The sequence below is a fragment of the Leucoraja erinacea genome, chromosome 17, assembly GCF_028641065.1.
Source record: "Leucoraja erinacea ecotype New England chromosome 17, Leri_hhj_1, whole genome shotgun sequence".
NCBI classification, from domain to species: domain Eukaryota; kingdom Metazoa; phylum Chordata; class Chondrichthyes; order Rajiformes; family Rajidae; genus Leucoraja; species Leucoraja erinaceus.
The window spans coordinates 32,399,019-32,418,762 of NC_073393.1; the positions used below are offsets into that span (position 1 = coordinate 32,399,019).

General features: G+C 40.2%; 1 protein-coding gene across 1 annotated transcript in view; it reads right to left on the reverse strand.

The window, feature by feature from the left end:
- cdh13 (cadherin 13, H-cadherin (heart)) overlaps positions 1-19,744 on the reverse strand; it is a 958,412-nt gene that overhangs the window by 148,965 nt on the left and 789,703 nt on the right. The window contains exon 8 of the mRNA XM_055648933.1: positions 583-723. Within this exon, the coding sequence (XP_055504908.1) occupies positions 583-723 (141 nt within the window). The remainder of the gene's footprint in view (positions 1-582; positions 724-19,744) is intronic.

Consider the following 19,744-nt stretch of genomic DNA (forward strand, 5'->3'; position numbering starts at 1 on the left):
CGTCTTTGGGATGTCGGAGGAAACTAGACACCCAGAGGAGGTCCACGTGGTCACAAGGAGAATGTGCAAATTCCACAGAACCCAAGGTCATGATCGAACTAGGGTCGCTGGTGCTATGAAGCAGCAGCTCTTCCCGCTTCGCCACTCTGCCACCCATTAGGAGAACATGAAGTTAGTGGCAGTGTTAGAGGGGTCTTTATTTGACCATGTGCTTAATGAGAAACCACCATTGTCAGAGGGTTAAACCAGTAGATTAAGCATAATTCCGTTTTTTATCATCCACCATTTAGTTGTTGCTGATATTTTCAATTGATTACCAGGGAAGGTGTTTTAGCAGACAGGTTATTTTTGCTTGATTATTTGTAATCATTTCCAGTTGCATCTGATCAGTTGGGAGTAAAAGTAATTTACAAGCTCATATATTAATGGGGAGCAGACACAGTTGCCACATAGATTTATACAACACATTGATGTGCAGATGTAATAACCACAGTGCAATGAATAGCAGTAAGTATGGAAATGTAATCCAATTTCCAACAGACTCATTTGCAGATAGAAATTAACCATGGAGGGTCTACTTACCATCGACTTGGTGAACACAGGTGCATGGTCATTCTTGTCATCTATGATGATAGTTGCTGTGGCTGTGCCTGTCAATCCCACATCACTGCCGGCCATATCTTTAGCTATTACAATCAATTCGTATTTGCAGACTTCCAAAGTCTAAGAGAAAAACACAACAAGATAAATCATAAGAATAATATTGAAATATAAAAAGGAAACTGTACTAAGCAAGTAGTGGGCAACACAGTGGTGTAGCAGTAGAGTTGCTGCCATACACCACGAGAGACCCGGGTTCGATCCTGACTATGGGTGCTGTCTGTACGAAGTTAGTACATGCTCCCTGTGACCGCGTGGGTTTTCTCCGGGTGCCCCGGTTCCCTCCCATTCTCCAAAGACGTACAGGTTTGTAAGTTAATTGGCACCTGCAAAAATTGTTAAATTGTCCCTAGTGTGTAGTGTACTGGGTGATCGCTGGTCAGAGCAGACTCAGTTGGCAGGAAGGGCCTGTTTCCACGCCGTATCTCTAAAGTCTAAAGTTGGACAGCATCTATGGAGAAAGAAACTGAATTAACACCAGGCCAATGGCCTTCTGTCAGCATTGAAGTTCTTATGTCAGATGTGAATACTTTTCATTAATGCCTGTGTTGGTTGATGCACTAGGATCACACATGGCTTACATTAATAGAAAAATGATACTCAGGTGTATGTTGGGAGAAATATACGTGACTGCTAGATGTTACCCCAATTTTCACTTAAATCTGAACGCTAACAAAACCAAAATAGTCTTTGTCATTCCAGTTTACAAGAGTGCCTCAAAGGTATTCATTACAGTTAACATTGGAAAAGACACAGGAACCTCATCATTGTGTATGGTTCATAAGTTATCGAGGCAGAATTAGGCCATTCGGATCATCAAATCTACTCCAATAATCAATCATGGCTGATCTATCTTTCCCTCTCAACCCCATTCTCCCACCTTCTTCCCATAATTCCTGACACCCTTACTAATCAAGAATCTGTCAATCTCTGCCTTAAAAATATCCATTGACAACCTCCACAGTCTTCTGTGGCAATGAATTACCACCCTCTGACTAAATACATTCTTCCTCATCTTTCTAAAGGTAGGTTGAGAAGCTATGGTCCCTAGTCCTTGACCCTCCCACCAATGGGAACATTGTCTCCACATCCATTCTATCCAGGGCTTTCACTATTTGGTAAGTTTCAATGAGGTTCCCCTCATCCTTCCAAACTCCAGCGAGTACAGGCCCAGTGCAGTCAAAAGCTCATAATATGTTAACCCAATCATTCCTGGGATCATAATGATGGACTTAGATTGTAATGACAATCCCTGATGCTAACCTGTCTGAGCCAACTCTGGAGATGTACTGATGGACCTGTAGACTACATTCGGAAATCACAAAATGCAGGGCGAGCTTTGTAGGTGACTCAACTGTTTTGGGGATTAGATTTTTCAGGACTTCCACATTTAATCCAATTGCTGTCAACATCTTGACCTCAAATAAGTATGATACAGGAATAACATGGAATAAAAATCCACAACTTCCACAGGCTCCAGCTCATGTTTCTTCGATATCTTGAACGTAACAGCAAAAGCCAGACCATGGAATAGTAAGTTTAGTTTTGGTTTAGTTTAGAGATACAGTGCAGGAACAGGTCCTTTGGCCCACCGAGTCCGCACCGACCAGCGATCCCCGCACATTAACACTATCCTACACATACTAGGGACAATTTACATATAAACCAATCCAATTAACCTTCAAACTTATACGTCTTTAAGTGTGGGAGGAAACCAAAGATCTCGGAGAAAACCCACGCAGTCACGGGGAGAATGTACAAAGTCCGTACAGACAGCACCCATAGTCGGGATCAAACCAGGGTCTCCGGCGCTGCAAGCGCTGTAAGGCAGCAACTCTACCCCTGTGCCACCATGCTGCCCATGCGCCAAGTCTTTGGTTCTTTAGTAGCTTCTAGCATCCTGAAGCTGTAACTAGCACATTCTATTCTAAGATTTTTTTCATGTAAGGCACTGAGCATAGAAGGTCACAGAGCCAAGACGGTAACTCTCAGTACTGGGTCACCTGGCAAAATCAATCGCAAACCATTTCCATTATACATAGAATTCAGCTCAGTAAGTCATTTTATGGCTGGAGTTAAACTAAACATCTAGGAACCAGAACAGCTTCACGGAATAGTCCACAAATCTTAACCAGACTTTTTTTATTTGTGTTGAAACACAATTTTAAAAGTTACTTCATGCGCATTGATTTCTTTGAGGAATACACAAGTGATTTGCTTGTCTCATTTTCTAAAAGTGGGAAAGATCATAAGGATAATGCAAAGCTTGGAAGTACGGAAAACAAAGGGGACAATAAAGGACTCCTGGATAACTCTGAAAGGCTGGTTGAATGGGCAAATAGCAGATGAAAGTTAATAAATAAAGTAATGCACTTTGAAAGAAAGATAAAAGAATGACAATATAACCCAAAAGGTACAATCTAAAGGTGTGAAGGAACTTAAATCGGAGTAGATATACCTAAATCCTTTAAAACGACAGAGCATGTGGCAGAGCAGTTATGAAAACAAATAGGATTGATTACAAAAGCTGGGAGGTTTTGTAGAGGTCAACCTCTACAAAGCTGGGGGATTTTGGAATGACATGAAGGTCTTAAAGATGGTGTGGAAAAAATGTATTAGGGTGGTCCCAGGAATTGTAGGTGCAACCCTGAACTGGAGAAGCTGGAGTTGTTCTTTCAGCAAAGAAATGGGGAAGATTTGATAGAGATGTACATGGCCATTAGTGGTTTAGATGGGACAGATAGAGGAAAATGTTCCAAATATATAACGGTATGTCTGGACATAGAGCTAAAATATAAATCAAAAATACAAAGACACTGAGAATCTGAAATTAAAACACAAAATTTGGAAACACTCAGTATGCTTAAGAAAGAAATGTAGTTGCTGGAAAAATTGAAGTTAGACAAAAAATGCTGGAGAAACTCAGCGGGTAAGGCAGCATCTATCCATAGCTGCTGGAAACACTCAGCAGGTCATTCGGCAACAGAAGAAGAAAGAACAGAGTTAATATTTTAAGATGAAGATATTTTCTGTTCTGACAATAGGCCTTTACTCTGAAACATTGACTCTTTCTCTTTCTCCAAGGGCTACATGCCCTGCAGAATGTTTCCAGCATGTCTTGATGTTTATCACTAATTTAAAATATTTGGGTTGAAGTCATAATGGAGACAAGGCGAAGGTTGTTTTTAGTGAAAGAGTAGTTTTGACCTGGAATTCACTGCCTGTGGAAGTAGGGGTGGCAGAATAAAGAATTGCTTTCAGGAGCGAATTAGATAGGCACTTGCATGGAGATTATTTGTCAGGCTATGGGAAAGACTGAGAGGAATCTGGCGTAATCTCATCAGGGCAAATAGTCTCCTTCTGTGGCTTTGCAAATGTGTGATTCGGTGATATATGAGAAGCACCACAGGTTTGAGGATTTCAACTAAATTTCAGGGTTACACATTTTGCTCGCTGCATGTCAATTTGTCTTTCAAACCTAGCAGCAACATCTGCAATGCCATCACTCTCCCTAAAATGGTTACTGGTGCAGTTAATTATGCCATAACTGACACCTTCTCACAGCAATCCAAAGATAAATCACAGAGGTGCAACATCAATTCTAATTTTTCTGTCATCTTATGCAGTGGCTATGAAATTGCCAGGATTGTGACAGTTAGCCCAATGATGAAATTGACGAGGAGTCTCGTCAACTCAGCAGGCCAGGATGATGGATTAATAAGAATATTCTGTTCACAATTCAAGGAGCAAAGATAGGAACCTCAGAGGTATTTGGTTCACAAACATACCTGTCTCAATTGTAATAGCTATCTCTCATTTAAGACAGGCCCTGTGATGCAGAGGTATGGGTCAGTATAGATAGATGACATTGTTTAATATTAGTAGGCCCCCTGTGATATTATTGTCAATTAGCAGGGAAGGCATTGTCAAGAAGAGTATAGCTAAGCCTAGAAGCAATAGAGGCTGAGGAGCAATTTACCGTAAATAATATTCGATTGACTGTCAGAGCAAGCAGGTACAGTAACTTTTCAAGCTAACACTAAACCAAACACAATCAATGGGCCCAGATCATACTTGCCCTGTTTAACTGTTTCTAATTATACTGTTAACCAACAGAACAAACATGGACAATTAATGCTGGAGTACTGCAGTTTAAATATATTATTGATGCTTTGCTGTTCCAAACACATGAAAATATGTGGTACTTTTACTCGGGAATCTGATTTGTTCTGCTTCCTACATTAGATGAGATTATATACGGCTAAGATCCCTTGTTCAGGCATTAGTTATCATTACAACTCCTGTCAAAATTCTTATAAATTCAGCCGGTTCCAGCCTCAAAATGATAAGCCAGTGATAAAGCACCATCAGGAGAATTATTGTAGTCCAATCACATTTAAAAAAATGAATTATCCAAGTACAGGCTATTTTATTGCCTCAGTCATGTATAACTTCCTTAATATCTTTCTAACATTCAGGCTCTGTGAGTTCCCTGCTTGAAATTATCCTCCTCTCTCTTTCTTTAAAACAGTCCTAAAATCATCCCTCTATGTCTGGCCTTTTGCTCATTAGCTTTAATCTCTTCTTCAGTGCCGGTCCTCAAGTGTAAGTTCAGAGATGAATGAATAGAGTAGGACATTTAGTTAGTTGATGATAACAATGAAAATATTAGCGGAGGTTCAGAGGGAGGATCCCTGGTGCGAGGGGAATTTTGACGGTGGGGAAAGAAGTAACACAAAGTGGTAGAAGAATAACTCAACATTATATCAAGATCAAAATCCGCTGATGTGGGGCATAAAGATGCTGATGGGTAGACTTTTGAATAATTTTTTAATATATTTTGAATAATTATCTACTGATTCGTATCAGATGTTCAGCATGTGCATTTAGTTTAGTTTAGTTAAGAGATACAGCATGGATACAAACCCTTTGGGCCACCGAGTTCAAGTCGACCAGCAATCCCCGCACACTAACACTATCCTACATACAATAGGGATAATTTACAATTATACCAAGCCAATTAATCTACAAACCTGCTGGGAGTGTGGGAGGGAACCGGATATCCTGGAGAAAACTCACGCAGGTCACGGGGAGAACGTACAAACTCCGTACGGACTGCACCCGTTGTCAGGGTCAAACCCAGGCCTCTGGCGCTGTGACGCAGTAACTCCGCCGCTGTGCCACCATGCTGCCTAACAGTGTAGTACTGTGTTTTTGTACTAATACTCAATACCAGTAGCTGGGTGTCAATGTGCATTTGATTCTCTTGCCTGTGAATCTCTGTGGGATATTAAACACTAAACTAATTAAAGGAAGATATAGGTCAAAACCAAACTAGTTAAGTTACTATGTAAATGCTAGCTACTGTCAGTGACATGACCTTTCATATCATATATCAGTATGTTGTTTTTCCATTAAGTGGTTTCAGGTCAATTGCTGTTTCTTGCCCCATCTCATCCTGAGACTCGCTTATCTGTTTGCTTCCAGCTGCGATGAAGAGTATTTCACCAAATGTCAACCTGTCCCTGCTCTTTCCGAATGCTATTGGCCTGTTGAATTTACCAAGCAGATTTTGTTTTTAATTTCATATCTGTCGCGTCTGTAGCTCCTAAACTCCAGTCTGAGCTCTCGCAAGCAGAAACACAACACCTCATTGGATGGACTCACTGTAGCTCCCAGTTCAACGTCTGCAGTTACCACTCCCCTCTCACAAAATCCACAGTGTTATATGGTAGAGTATTACTAGAGTATAGACACAAAAAGCTGGAGTAACTCAGGGGGACAGGCAGTATCTCTGGGAGAGAAGGAACGGGTGATGTTTCGGGTTGAGACCCTTCTTCCATTGTCCTGTTTAATTAAATCACATCACTGTCACGAGAACTGTCCCCAGCCATATGTCTGCACAATCCCATTCTGCCTATCTTTCTTTAATTAGTTGAATGCTAATTTAAAGTGATCTAATAGTTCTCCAATCTCACCAGTTTAATTAAGAGTTGATTAAAAATGTAAAGGGAATGTATTGTGTATTGTTTTGCCTGTTGATCTGCTTCTTAATGCTTTTCACACAATGGGTTAGATTGTACATATACATGGTCTCCGCCTAAATCACACCAGTTAAGTGGCTCCCAATGATTGCTGCTGTAAACCCTCATGAGCAGTGACTAGACAGCAAGCAATACACACACAATGGTCTTGCACAAACTTCTGTGCTCTAGTTTTTTTTATTCCCTGACCTGGACAAAAAGACAGTGGCTGTTCACCTTATCTATGCCTTGGCTGATGTTAAATATCCGTATGATTTTACCTCTCAGCCTCTTTGGGGCTCAACCTATCCCACCTCTCCTTGTTGCTCAAACCCTCTAGACCTGATAACATCTTCAGAAATCTTCATTGCACCCTTCAGAGTTTAATGACATCCTATCTGCAGTAGAATTGCACATTGTATTTCAAATGTGGCCTTATCAACATCTTGTACAGCTGTAACACGACACCACAATTTAAATGGTCAATTCTCTTACCATGGGCAAGCTTCTCCACTACCCTGCCCATCTGTGTCACCATCTTGATTAAACTGTACTTGCACCCCTTGGTCTCCCTGTCAGAGCCCTACCATTTACTGTGCTTCTCCTGTTCTTGCTTTGTCCTACCAAAATGCAACATGCATTTACCTCAATTAAACTCCATCTGTCATTCCTCGGCCCATTGGACCGGTTGTTCAAGATTCCATTGTAATCGTCCTCACTGCCCATCATACCACCAGCCATAGCGTCATCCGGAAACTTGCTAACCATGCCACCGACATTAGCACCCAAATCATTAATATAATTGATGAACAGTAGACCCAGTAGCAAACCGTGTGGTACTCCACTCATTACAGGCAACAGTCAGAAAACTACCCTCTATCACCATCCTTTGTTTCTTACTTTCAAGTCACTTGACTAGCTTGCCCTGGACTCCATGTGATCGAACCTTCCAAACCAGTCTACCACACTTTGTTTTGCCAAAGGCCTTGCTAAAGTTCACCACACTGCCCTCAATAATCCTTTTTGGCCACTTCGTTAAAAAACTCAACCAAATCGGTGATATAACGATTTCCCATGAACAAAGTCATTTTGATTAATCAATTCTTGACTATCCAAACGCTTGTAGATGGTGGCTATCAATGATACAAATATCTCAGCTACTGGCCCCATAAGTTCTTCACTGCCTTCCCACAATGTTCCACAACACACTTGATTAAGTTCTGGGGACTTACCTATCTAAATGCATTGTACAACCTCCGTCACCTTCTCTTCTGCAATGTGAATCTTCAAGAGATCACTATTACCTTTCCCAGGTTCGCAATAATCCACCTCTTTCACCATGGTGAATACAGATAAGAAATATTCATTTAACACCCAACCCATCTCCAGTGGCTCCATACATAGATGGCCTTATTGGTTTTTAAGAGGCCACATTCTCTCCCTAGTTAATCTTATGCTCTTAACATATTTGTAAAATCTCTTAAATCTCTTCTTTACATAATCTTATAAATTTAATTATTTTCCCCTATTTGTTCATGATTTCACTCCTATGTACTCCTACATCCCCTCTATACTCCTCAAGGAATTCACTTGTTTCCAACTGCCTGTGTCTGGAATATGACTCCTTTGTTGTATGTTTTACAGAGTAGGCTTATTTAAAACTATAGGATATAGATTTAAGGTGAGAGATGTCAGGGGGCTCTGAGGGGTAACCCATTCACACAAAGATTAGTTCATATCTGGAATGAGCTACCAGAGGAGATGGTGGCGGCAGAAAGTGTAACAACATTTGACAGATATCTGGCCAGGTGCTTGAATGAGTAGGGCATAGAGAGTATGGAATTCATGCAGGAAAGTAGGATTAATGTAGATGTATAGTGGCCAAAGGGCCAGTTTCAAAGTTGGACAATTTGAGTGGCACATTGACGCAGCTGGTAGAGCTGCAACCACACAGCATCAGTGATCTGGTTTGATCTTGACCTCAAGTGCTGTCTGTGTGGAGTTTGCATGCTCTTCCTGTGACTGTGTGGGATTCCTCCTGGAGTTCTGGTTTCCTCCCATCTCCCAGTATGGGATTGTAGCTTAATTGGGCACTGTAAATTGCCCCCAGTGTGTAAGGTGTGAGTGGGTCACTGTGGACTAACTCGGTGGGCAGGAAGGCATGTTTCCATGCTGCATCTCTAAACAAAACTAAAGCTGCATGACTTTATGACCCCATTCTGAATGAATGAATGTACTCATTATGTAAAAAATGCGCCCTGCACATCTCCATTAAACTTTCCCCCTCTCACCTTATGGCTATGCCCTCTAGTGTTGGACAGTTCTACCCAGGGAAAATGTAGGATTGTTAAATGTTCATCAGTCTGAAGAAGGGTTTCGGCCCGAAACATTACCTATCTCTTTCGCTCCATAGATGCTGCTGCATCCGCTGAGTTTCTCCACCATTTTTGTGTACCTTTGTTAAATGTTATGCTTTGACATGGAGATAAAAAATCACATAGATAACATCACAAAATGATTCCAAACTCATTTGTTGTGACATGATTTAAAATTAATCTTACATTGTGACTGGTGATATTTGATTGCGATCATTTTATAAAATTATATTTGGGTAAAACTTATGTGGTGGAGAGCCCATCATTAAGTTTTTATAGCGAGGAGGCCAAACAGCTCTTGAGGTGCAGGTTATAAAAAGGTAGCTTGTTCCTTACACCTTAGGAAGGGTTGCATTTAACAATGGCTCAGAATTGCATGAGAAGCAATAATTCACTCAATGTCCATGCCGTCATCACTTTATAATATCCAAGAACAATATTTGTCCTATGTTAATGAAAGCACTTTTTTCAAACGGAAATTTATGTTGTTTTGTAAAGAAATGCTTGATAGTTGGTTTCGTTTTTCTTGGTATACAGTCAACCATATTGTGGCACTGACATTTGACAGCACCAGAATGATTATCATTCAAAAAACACCGATTAATTTGTCAGGAAGAAAAGGTAAATTATGAATCCACTAAGTAAAGACTGCACTGTTAGCTTTGAACTAAGTAAGATTTAAAAAAATATATATTATTTCTTGCATATTTCCCTATCTCTTCTTCACCATCAACATTTGAAATATATTTACAGCTTTTATTCTTCATAAAATCTAGTTTCTGCACAATTAAAGACCGAGTCCCATTACTTGGTTTACTGAGCGCTTCAAATGTGAAAGCCCAACTTCAAAGCTATATTTCATGATTAGGACTGCATCTGTTTATACCGGAGGTTTCTAAAACAGGAGGACATAGGTTTAGGGCAAGGAGTAAGAGATTCAGAGGGGATTTAAGAAATAAATTTCAGCTTGATCCACTCTAATCTGGTGACTACAATTTGGAATGTGTTGCCTGATGCGTGGTAGAGGAAGGTACTCCCATGACATTTAAATATCTCGATGAGCTCTTGAATTACAGACGGTTACCAACCAAATGCTGGTAAATGGGGTTGGTACAAATCGGTACATGGTGGGCTGAAGGCCTGTTTCCATGCCTCTATAGCTCATGCACTGCATCTTCAGAGCACCAAATACAACTGACATTAAAAAATGTTTTAATCCAATTGGATAGTGTACGTGAAATCAGCTGAAAAGCAAAGCACTGTGACGACTTTTTAGTTAATGTGTTCATCGAAATAATGATGTGAGTGTAAGGAAATAAGAGTGAGTGGAGGGGATTTCAGATTTTCATTAGCTGACTGAAAATTTCTCACCTGAATTTGGCAGACACCAAAAGAAAATATAGTGGGGAAGTTATGCATTCATTTGTCGACTTGAATCAATTTTCAGGAAAGCCTTTGAAAGAGTGCCAACAGTGTTGAGTAAAACAGCTGGAGGCTGTTTAAATATGCACAGCTGGATGTCATGCCTGTTGTAGCAGCCCACATGCCAAGTGAAAGGCTTGTGCTGGAATGATGTGGGATGGTCTGCTCGCCAAATATCTTTCTTCACACCCAACAGCCCCTCGTCCACTCTGCTCTCCCTCATTCCCTGCAGCAACCTCACTCCGCTACCACTAACAAGCCTCACCTGCCACTGGAACACACATCTCAGCTGACTGAGTTTTCCCCACAGGAAACCAGCATGCAACCACCACCAAATAGATAATTGTAATGTCCTGAAGCTGAAATGTATTCAGCTTTACATCTATAATACTTTATGAAATATGCAATAAAAATCTGCAAATACTGCTTCCATTCTCTAATTGCATTTTGTATTACCAGCAATTCCTTTCCTATTTAGCTAGCATAGTTGTTCTAAACCCACAGTGTAATTGAAACACAGTTAGTTTTGCAATTAACAAATTCATTTACCCAGTGAAAAATTGGTAAAGGGAACATTTGTGCAGTTTTAATGATATTGCATTGAGTTGCTAATATTGCCATTATAATTGTTTGAACTTGTGTAAATGTTTTAAGGAGTTATTCATATAGCAGGAGAGGACCTGTATTTATTTAATACTTTGGATGCTGCAAAGACCCAGAGATTGAGGAGCTGTTGTAGATTAAAAGCAGGAACTGGACCATTGAGAAACTTGAGCACTCGGTACTATTTCTGAGAGGTCCAGAAAGGGTAAGTAGAAAGGAACAACCTCTGTTAATGACAGGGTCACGAACCAGGGGAAATGGTCTTTAAGGTAGAGGAATTTGTGAGGAAATGAAAAAAAGCCAATTTTTATATCAGACATTGAAACAATTCTAATAGTCTTGAGCATTGATTGGAATGTGCACATGAAGCAGAGTAATATTCAATAGATGCCAACCCACAGTGAATTGAGGCTGCAGGGTGACTTGGATAGATTGGGGAGTGGGCAGAACCATGGCAGATGCAGTATAATGTGGATAAATGTGAGGTTATCCACTTTGGTGGCATGAACAGGAAGGCAGATTATTATCTGAATGGTGGCAGATTAGAAGGGGAGGTGCAACGAGACCTGGGTGTGCTTGTACATCAGTCACTGAAAGTAAGTATGCAGGTACAGCAGGCAGTGACAAATTCTAATGGCATGTTAGCCTTCATTGCGAGAGAATTTGAGTTTAGGAGCAAGGCGGTCCTACTGCAGTTGTACAGGGCCCTGGTGGGAACTCACCTCGAGTATTGTGTGCAATTCTGGTCTCATAATTTGAGGAAGAACATTATTGCTATTGAGGAAGTGCAACATAGGTTCACCAGGTTAATTCCTGGGATGGCGGGACTGACATATGATGAAAGAATGGGTCGACTGGGCTTGTATTTGTTTGAATTTAGAAGGATGAGAGGATATATTATAGAAACATATAACATTCTTAGAGGATAAGACAGGATAGATGCAGGAAAAATGTTGCTGATGATGGGGGAGTCCAGAACCAGGGGTCACTGTTTACGAATAAGGGGTAGGCCAATTAGGACTGAGATGAGGAAAAACTTTTTCACCCAGAACGTTGTGAATCTGTAGAATTCTCTGCCACAGAAGGCAGTGAGGCCAATTTACTGGATGTGTTCAAGAGAGAGTTAGATTTAGCTCTTCGGGCGAAGGGAATCAAGGGATATGGGGAAAAAAGCCAGAACGGGGTACTGATTTTGAATGATCAGACATGATCATATTGAATTGCGGTGCTGGCTCGAAGGGCCGAAAGGTCTACTCCTGCGCCTATTTTCTATGTTTCTATGTCTTTTATGTTTCTATGAAAATCTTTGTGTCTTCTCCAGATCCAGTGAAATGCCGGAAGACTGGAGAGGAGCTTTTGTTGTTCCTTTATTTAAGAAGAGATGTAGAGAGAATCCAGGAAATTATAGGCCAGTGAGCCTCACGTCAGTGGTGGGGAAGCTATTGGAAATAATTCTTCGGGATTAGATTTATCCTATTTGGAAACATATGATACAATAGTGGCATTGAAACAACATTTGGATATGCATATGTATATGTAGGGAATGGAGGAATATGGATTATGTGCAGGTCGATAAGAGATGGTCTTGGCATCAAATTTAGCACAAGCATTATGGATCATATAGCCTGTTTTGGTGGTGTACAGTTCTCTATCCTCTGTTCTTTGTTCTATGTTTTATTCCATATGAGTCCCTATCTCAGTCTTCCTTGACTGAATCTTCCAATTACCCAATCTTTACTTCCCAGCACACACACTATCATGACTTGAAAATACATTCAAATTGCTTCATCTTTACCAAGGCAATTCTTCCAACTTCCCACCTAAGCAGAATTTTACCTTTACCACAGGTTCCACAGAAGTTAGAAAAAATAACTTTATGAAATGCCTCAAAAGAAGGCATCCAAGAACACTGCAGGATTATAAGAAAGGAAAACCTCTATCTTCAACCTTATCAATTATCAATAACATGAAACAGAACACCATGATTTGATAATCAGCAACCATTTTGTTATTTTTCTCAATAATATGTATGCAAAGCATAATATGAATGGCACTCACTGAATAAGCAGAAAACAAGGAAAAGTGAACAAATAAAACGCAAAGATATGCAGTCAAGTAGCATATCTGGAAGATACGAAGAAGTGATGTTTAGGGTCAGGACCCTTCTTCAGACTAATTGTAGTATGGAGAGAAACCTGGAAACATAGTGAGGGTGGGCAAAGTGTAGGGGAGGGTTGGATGGGTAACCCCATGGGTAAACATTTGAACTTTTAAATTAAAATTTGAACAATATTCCAATTTAAAGTAACAAACCCCCACCCCCATCCATTTTCTCACCTCTCTTCTCTGTGTCCCACCTGAATGCGACCCATTTCTTTCACTATCCCGCCCCCATTCCCCTCCCTCCCCCTCTTGTCACCTTCCACCTATATACATTTGTGCACCTTCACTCCTTATCTCACAGCCTTTTGGCTTATTTTCATCTCTGGCCTTTGTCCACCAACCTGCCCATCAAGCCCACCAAGTCTCCATTTTTATCTCTAGCCCTTATCCACCTATTTTCCAATCGAGCGCTCTTACCACTTCCTCACCTATATCCATCTATCACCTGCCAGGCTTTGCTGTGCCCCTACCTCTTTTCCAGCTTTCTTCCCCCTAATTACAATCAGTCCAACCCAAAACGTCATCTATGAATGTCTTCTAGAGGTGCTGCCTGGCTCACGCAGTTACTCCAGCACTTTGTGCCTTTTTGTAAACCATCATCTGCAGTTCCTTGCATACTAAGTAAAATTAATTTTGTTTAGGCTTTTATTATTTCTGCTAAGATCATGCTATTTATGTAAACTGTTGCATTACTAAATATATCAGGACATTTGCTGCAAGTTGAAAGGTTCAATAATTGTGCCTTTGGAAGTATCTGGGTGTAAATTTCTCTCCCAATCAATGTAATAGGAGCAGAATCTGGCATTTTGGCCCATCATGTTTACTCCAGCATTCAACCATGGCTGATCTATCCTACCCTCTCAACTCCATTGTCCAGCCTTCTCCCCATAACCCCTGACACCCGTGCTAATCAAGAGTCTGTCAATCTCCGTCTTAAAAAATGCATTGACAGCCATCTGTGGCAATGAATTCCATAGATGCACTCTCTCACTAACGAAATTCCTCTTCATCTCCTTTGTGGAAGTGCATGGAATGTAGGAACCTTTAGAAATGTCCATGATATAGCCTGGGTGCCCACCATCTAGGCCTGGCAGAAAGTGTCAGAATCTCACCGAGAATACGTTGCAACAATCTTCGAGATAATATTGATAATCTATTTGAAATGGAAACCCTTTTTTATCATACTTTGAGTGTCTAAACCTATTGACTGAGGGCACTTGACAGTAAGTGGGGATCTGCCTTTATTCTGTTTTGTTACTTTATTATTGTTAAAAAGTGCATTTCATTTTGTGATATATTTGGATTGTGAAAAAATAAGCTGCCAAGGGGTGTTTAGGGAGGGTGGGTTAGGGTTATTTTGTTTATATTATTATTATTATTATTATTATTATTATTTATAAAAAACAAAATGGAGGAAAATGTAATGCCATACATCAGATGTACTGTGAAGTTTTTAATTTTTTTTTCCCTCCAATAAAAAACTATTAATTAAAAAAATGCATTGACAGCCATCTCTCACTAAAGAAATTTCTCTTCATCTCCTTTGTGGAAGTGCATGGAATGTAGGAACCTTAAGAAATGTCCCTGATATAGCCTGGGTGCCCACCATCTGGGCCTGGCAGAAAGTGTCAGAATCCCACCGAGAATACGTTGCAACAATCTTCGAGATAATATTGATAATCTATGCACTTGCACTGCAGGTTAATGCAGTCACACTGCATAAGAATAAGGCACTATTGTGCATTATATCACCACTAGCAAATAAATCTGTGGGGCTAAAGCTGACATTACTAATGTAACCCCTTAAGATCATTATTAAATTAACAAAAAGCTTCACAGCCATTGAGAAGAGAATGTTGGACCCTTTAATTATACAAATCCTTCAATTATGCAAATAAAATGCTTAAAATCTATCAATGAAAAAGGAATTAGTGACTTTCAGGAACAAGAGCGAGGGACTTTGAATATTTTAATGACTAACCTATTTTAATGACTGCCTTAAATTTAAAACAAAATAGGCTTTAAGCCCTTTAAATATATTAATGATAGTCCTAATGTTCATTAAAAGAGATTTAAACATTTTTCTTTCCCCCAATGGCCATTTCTGGCATAGAGTTTGCTCCACACAAGGATCTTCAGCATCCATTTTGACAACCCATTACCCCCGAGGTTTGTAAGTGTTTGAAACATTTTTGCAGAACAAGGAAGAGCAGAGACATTGCCTCAGATGCGTGACCTTCTTTTCCCCATTGTTTGACCCCAATCCCACCCCAGGACAAACGATTTAACACAAATTTATTATGAGAAAACTTGCTTGATAGGCTCAATATTTTAATTAAACATTTGGGGCAGTGGGAGAGTTGCTGCCATAGAGGGCTAGAGACTAGGTTTTGATCCTGACTGTACAGAGTTTGTATGTTCTCTCGAAGGTAGACACGATAAGGTGGAGTAACTCAGCGGGACAGGCAGCATCTCTGGAGGGAAGGAATGGGTGACCGGGAGATCAGGTAGGTTCAGGCGGGCTGAGCAAAAGTGTTTCGCGAAATGATCGCCCAGTCTGCGTTTGGACTCGCCGATGTATAAGAGTCTGAAGAAGGGTCTCGACCCAAAACGTCCCCCAACCCTTCTCTCCAGAGATGCTGCCTATCCCGCTGAGTTACTCCAGCATTTTTTATCTACCTTCGATTTAAACCAGCATCTGGAGTTCTTTCCTACACATATAAGAGTCCACATTTTGAACAACGGATACAGTAGATGAGGTTGTAGGAGGTGCAAGTGGGATTTCTCCGGATGCTCCGGTTCCCTTCCACACTCCAAAGGCGTACAGGTTTGTAGGATAATTGGCTTCGGTAAAATTATAAATTGTCCCTAAAATGTAGTGTATAGGGTGTTCGCTGGTCGGCATGGACTCGGTGGGCCGAAGGGCCTGTTTTCATGCTGTATCTCTAAAGTCTAAATTAAGGTAAATTTTGGGTCAATATACAACTTTCAACACTGAGAATAGGCCTGATCCACGTCCCAGCGAATTTCTACCATGCTTTATTTTAAATAATACAAGGTCGTGCAAGTCCTGCCAAACAAAATAATGTGATCATAGTCTGGAATGTTTTAATCCCTGACTACAAAAATCAAACGAATACTCATTTTTGAATTGTTTTGATCAACATGAAATTCAACAAATTAGCATTAAAACCATCGATAAGGTATGCATCTTGAATTAGCTTCATCTTTTTTTTCTATTATTACTGTTCCTTATGTTACCTCTGATTTGTCAAATAATCAACTGACATTGTAATTCCAATGCAATGTGCTAAGTGATACAGCATGGAAACATCCCCTACAGCCCACCAAGTCCACGCCAACCATCGACCACCCGTACACTAGTTCTATGTTATTCCATCCTTGCATCCTACACACTAGGGACAATTTACAGCAGCCAATTAACCTACAAACCTGCACATCTATGGAATGTGGGAGGAAACTGGGGCACCTGGAGAAAACCCATGCGGTTAATGTATAAACTCCGCACATACAGCACCTGCAGTCAGGGATGAATCCAGGTCTGTTGGGCTGTGGAAGACAGCAACTCTACCACTTCGCCACGGTGCTTCCCTTGTCCATTTCCATTTTCATACACCTATAAAAATACTCTGGAGTATCTGTTTAAGTAAGTACAAGGAGAATTTATCCTTATATGCACCAGATCTCCAAGAGTGTAGCTCATTATTGGTGCATAATTTTACTTTTCTTCTGCACAGTTCATTATCATTTCTAGTTTGTTTGAATTATTTCCTTCGAAATGGCTGTTTATGACAATTTGCATTTCTTTCTAACTGGAATTCACAGCAGGACAAACAAAGGAATTATAGATGAGACAGCGTTCTCGTAAGATTAGGAAGAAGAAAGCAGTAAAACAGGGAAGAAATGTTCAACTGGATCATTCCTTTGTAATTTCCTTCAATACCTCTTGTAGTACATTTTAGTTATAACCTCACATGGTGCACAGAGCTGCAAGAGACTACCTTGCTGAATACAATACTAAGGTATAGCAATTATTGTCCTTGAAGCACATATGCAGGCGACACGGTGGCGCAGTGGTAGAGTTGCTGCTTTACAGTGCTTGCAGTGCCAGTGACCCGGGTTCGATCCCGATTACGGGTGATGTATGTACGGAGTTTGCACATTCTCCCTGTGACCTGCATGGGTTTTCTCCGAGATCTTTGGTTCCCTCCCAAACTTCAAAGACGTACAGGCTTGTAGGTTAATTGACTTGGTGGAAATGTAAATTGAACCGAGTGTGTGTGCAATAATGTTAATGTGCGGGGACTGCTGGCTGGGCAGGCTTGGTGGACCAAGTGCCTGTATCCTCGTTGTATCTCTAAGCTAAACTAAACTAATTGTGTACCTTACATCATTCCAAAATACTGTATGATTAGAGGCCCTGCCTTGCCAAATGTATGGCATGTCTGAGAGGATTCTCTTGAACATCTACAGGTGTGCAGTAGAGAGCATATTGAGTGGTTGCATCATGGCCTGGTTCGGCAACTTGAATGCCCAGGCGCGAAGAAGACTGCAAAAAGTTGTGAACACTGCCCAGTCTATCACGGGTTCTGACCTCCCCACCATCTATAGGATTTACTACCTCAAAAAGGCAGCCAGCATCATCAGGGACCCACACAACCCTGGCCACACACTCATTTCACCCCTGCCCAACGGGAAGAAGGTACAGGAGCCTGAAAACTGCAACATCCAGGTTCAGGAACAGCTACTTCCTCACATCCATTAGGCTATTAAACACTACAACCACAAATATGCTCTGAACTACATAGACTATTATTGTTATTATTGCACTATTATTGTTTGGTTGTTTGTTATGTGTATATATACACACACTGAACTTGTTTTCTCATTTATTATACTGTTTGCAGTGTACTATGTTTACATATTCTGTTGTGCTGCTGCAAGTAAGAATGTTGTTGTTCTATCTGGGACACATGACAATAAAGCACTACTGACTTTTGAGTTGGAACCATCTGCACAATCAGCTTTCCAGATTCAGCTATGTGCAGGAAGTGAATATGAACCCATGTTATGTCAATTCTTGCCATAACCTAAAATTCAGTGTGAATAGCTTAGCATTGGAGATTGGGCCTATTCTTTGCAACAAAAATTATTGCAATGGAATGGGTATACTCCATATTTTTTTAATTTTCCACAAACTGTTTGAGCTGTCTATTTTCTATTCTGACGATCAGACAGTCACCTACTGTAAGTTTCCATATTGCCTGCTCTTTAAAATGGGGAGTCAGTCGATACAGCCATGAAATCATAGTCCTCACATTCTGATCTCAGGCTAGTTTGACTTTACTTCAATGTCAGAACATTAGTGGTATTGCCGATGCTGATGTTTATTGCTGAAGATAGACACAAAATGCTGGAGTAACTCAGCGGGACATGCAGCATCTCTGGAGAGAAGGAATGGGTGACATTTCAGGTTGAGACACTTCAGCTTGATTTTATTGCAATTGCTTGGAGCTGATGAAAGGCTGATTCCTTCAACTGTTAGTGGTATGATGCAGAGTAGTGAGCTGCTGTTCAATGGGAAATTTAGGGTGAAATATATGTCACAGATATATGGACTAATGTATAATCCAGAGTAGAGAAGGGTGGTAGTTTTTGTTCATCTTTGAAGCATTAGTGAGTCAGTAATGAATGGAGATTGTTTAAGTAAAGATAACTCAACTGAGAGATCCTGCTGCTTTAAGAAGGACAGAATAATCTACACTTCATTCTTTGAATGTTAATATCTCTCGTTCCTTTGTGGCATGTAAATGTAAATCTTGTAAATTTCTAATGCGAAAGGTTATAAATTCTTTAAACACGCATTACATTCAATAGATAATAAATCAGAACTACAGTGTGTAAGTTCTATGATTATATTGTGTTTGAAGTGGAGGAGCTTATCATCTGCAATTATTATTTATCTCACGATAGACAAATGTCTATCTTTATGATTATTTGGAAGCTTATTCATCACCGAGCCATGATTCTGTTGACTAGTAGTGAACACGTGGAAGCTAATGCTGTTTCCTTTACCCATTTGATTAACTCAAAAGTGACTGCATGATGAAGGCAAGTGAACAAACGTAATTTCTTCCATCTCCTGCATAGATACAGACAATACACAACAAAAATATAATACAACAATATTCTCCACTTAAGTGTTGTGGAGAATTATCTATATATATATATATATTAGTTGAAGTCTCATCTTGTTTGGATGTCTGCATGTGAACGTGCATGTGAGTGAGATCCTGAAATTACGCAAAAATGGTACACAATAGCGCTAACATGTTTGCACCACCTTACTCACAATTGTCCTTTGGTGTGTTTTCGACAAGTTTTGCTCAGATTGTTGTGATAGTTTACATGTTATTGACATTTTTAGCTTTTAAAACTCAATTTGGAGAAAGATTCAGCAGTGGCAGTTAGAGCTAT